Source organism: Diachasma alloeum, unplaced genomic scaffold (assembly GCF_001412515.2).
Source record: "Diachasma alloeum isolate Michigan unplaced genomic scaffold, Dall2.0 Dall_scaffold_00295, whole genome shotgun sequence".
Classification (NCBI taxonomy): Eukaryota; Metazoa; Arthropoda; class Insecta; order Hymenoptera; family Braconidae; genus Diachasma; species Diachasma alloeum.
In genome coordinates this window covers 959,882-965,667 of record NW_021680434.1, presented here as the reverse complement: position 1 = coordinate 965,667, position 5,786 = coordinate 959,882, and the positions used below count along the sequence as shown (strand labels likewise).

General features: G+C 35.0%; 2 protein-coding genes across 3 annotated transcripts in view; one reads left to right on the top strand and one right to left on the bottom strand.

Moving 5' to 3' along the window:
* Nucleotides 1–2,625, top strand: part of LOC107039223 (ribosomal oxygenase 1) — a 9,639-nt gene extending 7,014 nt beyond the window's left edge. Inside the window, exon 4 of the mRNA XM_015258739.2 lies at nucleotides 1,392–2,625. Coding sequence (XP_015114225.1) covers nucleotides 1,392–1,463 — 72 coding nt within the window. The 3' untranslated portion in view covers nucleotides 1,464–2,625. The remainder of the gene's footprint in view (nucleotides 1–1,391) is intronic.
* LOC107039224 (multiple coagulation factor deficiency protein 2 homolog) overlaps nucleotides 1,276–5,786 on the bottom strand; it is a 7,232-nt gene continuing 2,721 nt past the window's right edge. For both annotated transcript variants that reach the window (XM_015258740.2, XM_015258741.2), the window contains exons 2-5: nucleotides 3,611–3,775; nucleotides 3,419–3,505; nucleotides 2,648–2,775; nucleotides 1,276–2,465 (exon numbers count right to left, since the gene is read on the bottom strand). In XM_015258740.2, coding sequence (XP_015114226.1) covers nucleotides 2,329–2,465; nucleotides 2,648–2,775; nucleotides 3,419–3,505; nucleotides 3,611–3,775 — 517 coding nt within the window. In that variant the 3' untranslated portion in view covers nucleotides 1,276–2,328. The remainder of the gene's footprint in view (nucleotides 2,466–2,647; nucleotides 2,776–3,418; nucleotides 3,506–3,610; nucleotides 3,776–5,786) is intronic.

Genomic DNA, 5,786 nt, shown 5'->3' with positions numbered 1-5,786 from the left:
ATTTTTTCTTAACTCGCAAAAATCTTCAAACAATTTGCTATCGATTGGTGATAAAATTTTTTGGAAATAATGAAATAGGGGGGATAACGCCTTTTTTGTCACGGGTGATTTTTCAAAAATTTATTTTAAAAAAAGTACTAACTAGCAAATGTTTTTTTATTAGCTCGCAATTTTCTTCAAAACTACTTCAATGAGGAAAAAAATAAAAATTTGGAATATCTATACATGAGGGGCTAATTGATCGGATCTCGTCGGAACAAGGTCCGCGATTCTACCGGGTGGCCACTGTTAATTACACGTATATGTATCCCAAGTAGACTCTTTTGAATTTACACTGCGTAGCGCAGTCTCATTTGAACTGAGACATCAATCTAATATCATTGAATGGTTTAATAAAATTGAAAATGCAAGTAAACTCGCTGTGAATTTATATAATTTTATCGAAGAGTAATTAATGGAATTTTAAAAGAAAGATTTCAATGTTTGATTTTGAGTCAACGGCTGAGCCTCACCCTGTCTTCATGGTTGTTCCCTTGCACAGTCGGGGATATGTACAGTCGTGGAAGTATGAACGNCCCCCGATTGTTTTTTTTATGGGTCTATGTCTCTCCTCAGCCTTTCGATAAAATGTTGATAGAAAAATTTTATTTATACATACTTGAATGAATTTGAAATGTCACGTTTGAAGAGACCGTCAGAAAGCGCACTTTCAGGGATATCATGAAAAATTCGAAATTTTCAACAATCATCATTTAAATCAAAACGACCAATATAGCTATCGTAATCATCTTTCAACTTCGACGTAATGGCATTAAAACAAACATTTTAAGCTGTGATTGAATTCATTTGAAGCACGATATTCAAAGATATCCCCGGAATTCTGATTTTCAAAAAATACAAAATTTTTGCAAATTTTCAAATAAATTACAATAACGAGTATCGCTATCGCCTTCATCTTCGAACTCGGTCAAAAGGCTATCAAAAAAATTTTTAAGCCATCATTCAATCAATTCAGAACATTTTTTTTCGAAATCCATTTTTTCGAAAATTAAAAAAAAACTAATCGATGAATTATATACTATAAAAGCAGAAGATGTGTAAAACAACCATTTGGAAGCATATTGCTAATTTATTATTGAAAAATTATACTATATTAATATAACAGCAATTTTATTTATTAATTTTATTTATTTCGTTATTTGAAGACCTAAAAGATAATTCTTATAAAAAAATATGTCCCAACATTTTCTTCCAAAGCCATTAATAAATAAAATTATTGAGTAATTATAGAGCTGTATGATATTGTAAAAAAGAAAAATGAAAGAAGGCATTTTTATAAATTTTTTTTAAGGATTAATAATCACTGTAAGTGAAATATTTATTTGTTCCAGGTTCAAGTTACTAGGGATTTATGGGAGCAAGGTATACTCCTGACGGACGTACCTCTTCCAGTAATAGATTAACCCTGAAAGCTTCATAAAAAAAATTAGCGAGACGTGGTGAGTTCGAAGACTACCAAAAATTATTAGAAAAAAGTGATTCACTGTTCTTCGCGAGACTAATTCATCTGTCCATTCGATGAATTGGGCACAAACTACTAGACATAAGGTCAGAGAAGAAGAGAATATAACTTAAAAAGCTTTCGTTGAAGCTTATATTGTATTAATTAACTTGAAAAAGAATTTTCATAATGTGATTAAAGAGTTTCGATTCTCAGGAAAATCCAATTGGACCAATTAAATAATTATAATGCAGATAAAACCTTCATTTTATTTTTTCCACAATCATATGCTATTTTTTTTATTGTTTCTTCATTCACACGAGTCGTCATCAATTATAAATCAACAGTCGAAAAATATTTGGATCTTAGATTTCGAGTTTCAAGTCTTAATCGAGCAATTCTCTTAGTAACAAAAGAAAACAAAATTAAGAGAATTTAATTCTGAACAATTAGAATTTTCCGAGTAGTTCTATGACGAATGATTAAAAATCCTTAGTAAGAGAAATTCGTCTGTCCACTCGATTTTGGGCAGAAATTACTGGACATAAGTTCAGAGAAGAAAAGAATATAACTTAAAAAGCTTTCGTCGAAGCTGATATTGTAATAATTAACTTGAAAAAGAATTTTCATAATGTTATTAAAGAATCAATCTATAATTAGACTCTTTTGATTCTCAGGAAAATTCAATTGGACTAATTAAATAATCATAATGCAGACAAAACCTTCATTTCACTTATTTTTACAATCGTGTATTATTTTTTTCATTCTTTCTTTATTCACACGAGTCATCATTAATTATAAATCAACAGTAGAAAAATATTTGCGTCTTAAATTTCGAGTTTCAAGTCTTTCTGGGCTTTCTCAGTATCAACTCCGGTTTTCTGTCTAGCTAGGACGTATTCAATGTACCCCAGGTATCCATCCTTGTCGAGATCATCTTCCTCCAGGACCCGATCTATCAATTCTACGCCGAAAGACAAAAGAAAAAATTACGATCAATTTAGCTCTGAGAATTGCCAGTTGAATTGTTTTGTCAATCTAAATGCTTAGTAATAATTACTGTTTTCATTTTTGTATTAAAATATTTTTCGTTATCCACAATTATAACTCTTTTTACAAACCTATTCCGATATGTTTTCATCTTACCCACGATAAATGGAATTTGACTGGATTCGTCGACTGTTTCTTGATCATCCTCGTGGTGAAACGAGTGCTGAATCGCGTGCAACATCTCCAAGCCGTCGAGTTTCGTGTTGTTATCTATGTCGTGAGCTCTGTTCATGGAAAGAGAGAACATCAAGAAATTGAAAAAAAATTGTGGAAATTTCCCATCAAATGCTTGTGGGGTTTAAAGAAAACGGTGTGAATTCCTCTTAAGGGTGCCAAGTGAATTTGGCGATGACCTTGAAAATTGACATTCACCAACAAAGTTATAATTTTTTTAATTAATAGTATTAGACAGATGGTGAACATCGGTGACAATTTTAAAATTTTAGAACTTATGGATATCGAGAAATTAAATAAACAAAATCAGTCTTATACACGGCCTCTTATGGAGTTTTGATTAAATTGAACGTTTCAACCCCCTAGGAACTCAAGAAAAATTTGAAAAAATTTGAAGATATGGGGAGTGATGTGTTCAATGTGATGGCGATAAAAAACAATGGGGTACCGGGGTGAATAAGAGAGATATTTCAACCCGCCGTACCCATTTGATCCCATGCTTTCTCGAGGTTCGTCACGCGAAATAGAGGATTTTCCGCATTTATTTTCTCGATGTCTAGTTCCGGTTGCGGGTTTGAAATTTCGTCGGATGGATGAATACATATTTCTCCAATGACCGAGGGAAAGAAAAATTTTTTAAATCTTTTTTCAAATTCACTTGGCACCCTTGAGTTTGATAGATTTATCACTCACTGGAAATAATAAAAGTCTAGTTGTTGCTCAGTCATCTTGGATACGTCCATTTCATTCGCAAAGTCGCCCATGTCCTCCATTAAATGTCTGAAAAACCGATCCAAATGGATTTGAAGTTTTTTGAATATTTTTATTTGATGCAGAATAAATTAATTAATTATTTAATGCAGAATAAATTAATGCAATGCTTACGCAGTGTCATGCAACAGTTGTGTGTCCTGTGTGAGTTTAACATCCCTCTGGGGTGTATAATGATGATGCGAGACAGATCCTCTAGGATGATGAGGTCCCCGAAACCCACCAACCGCAGTGAGACACGTACCAACAACAATCAATCCGAATATCTCCATATTATCCCTGAAATCGTGAAATAAATCGAAATCAATGATTAATTCATCATCGCTACCGTCCGGGGACTCCAAGGGGTGGAGGGGGGGGGACAATAGGACCTGCTGGAGTCTGATTTCGCGCTGAAAGTACTCAAGAAGAGGGTGAAGACGAGGGGGGCTGCACGATAACGCCCCCCCGGCCATCGACAGATGGGCCGATTTGGGGGGTCTGGCGGTAATTATTATGCGATTACCCACAAGCCCATTGATTTACATCGGTGGACTATCCAGGGGGTTCCAGCGATATGCCAGAACCGACGAGAGATGGAGAAAGGGGAAGGGGGGGGGGCTCGGACGGAAATACTTGTCACTCATGTCTCGGGGGATCCCTCGGTGAATTGTAAACAGTGTTTCAATTTTTTTGAGAGTGATATTTATTTTGTTAACTGGAGGGGGCTAAGGTACGAGATTAACCACTCTTTAATTGTTTTTCGTGATGTTTCTCTCAGTAATTTTGGAGAATTTGTCATTTTGTTGCTTTTACGTTTTTTGGTGAATTTATTCATTTTAGGGATATTTGCAAAACAGGTGGAAAATTGATTTTATATTAATATGGGACTACCCACGTGTGACCCTCGTGACCTTTATTTGAACCCTTACTCTGACCCTGGTGACCGTTAGTTTCTGACCCTTCATTTCCGACCCTTAATTTTGGAGTCTCAATTTTGAGCAGCAAATTTTCGTCACCAGAAATCGATTTGAACTTTGATAATATAGTGTATGAGCCCCATGACCCTCACTCTAACCCTTATTTTGACCCCTATGACCTTTATTTTGACGCTTGTGACCTATATTTTGTGACCCTTAATGAGACCTTTCTGAGCCTTAATGTTTCCCTCATGACCTGTATTCTGACCCTCATTATAACCCTCATGGCCCTTATTTGGACCCCGATAACCCTTGTGACCCTTAATCTGACCATTCTGAACCTCAATCTGACCCTTGTCACCCTTATTTTGACCCTTATTTTGACCCCTATGACCTTTATTTTGACGCTTGTGATCTTTATTATGTGACCTTTAATCTGACCTTCCTGAGCCTTAATCTTACCCTCATGACCCGTATTCTGAGCCTCATTATAACCCCCGTGACCCTTATTTTGACCCCAATGACCCTTAATCTGACCTTTCTGAACCTCCATCTTACCCCCGTGACCCTTATTATGACCCTCGTGACCCTTAATTATAGAGTCTTAATTTCTTAATTTTCGTGTTAAATTTCTTGTGAAAATTCTCGCATAAATCAAATGAAAGAATGAAACTATCTACATCACCTTTAAACTTCGATACAATGGCAGAAAAACTTTTTTAATGCATAATTAATAGAATATGAAAAGCCCTATTTGATGAAACCGTCGGAAAATTCAGTTTGCGAGAAATTTTAGAAACATCGAAATTTGCAAAAATCGTGGTAAAAATCAAACCAATGGATACAGCTATCACAATGATATTCCAACTCCAACAGGGCGACTTGAAAAAAAAAATTTCAAACTCTGATTGAATTAATTTGAAGCATGACATTCAAAGATATTTCCGGAATTCTCACTTTCAAAAATACGAAATTTCGAACAATTATTCTATAAATCAAAACAATGATTGTTACTATCGCCTTTGTCCTGCCACTCGCTCAAGCGGGCATCGACACAAGTTCTTTACAATAATAAATTTTAATAATGGGTTGATATAACACAAAAAATCGAAAACTTAAATGGGAACAATTAAAAAATCTCCGTTCGGAAGTAAAAAATCAAATATTTTGACAAATGTCTTCATCACTCATCCCTTCCCAACAACAAGTAAACATATAAGTGTAAAAAGTAGGTGTAAAGTAGACAAGTACTCCCCTGACAAGGTACTCAGATTAAGGGTATACTTAGGAATGATTTCAATGGGCTTTAGGAATGAAGTGAATGGTCTCTGTACCAATGCAGGGAATGCATATGTTGAAACGAGGGGGTTACATCTCCCCCCTCTCTTCTC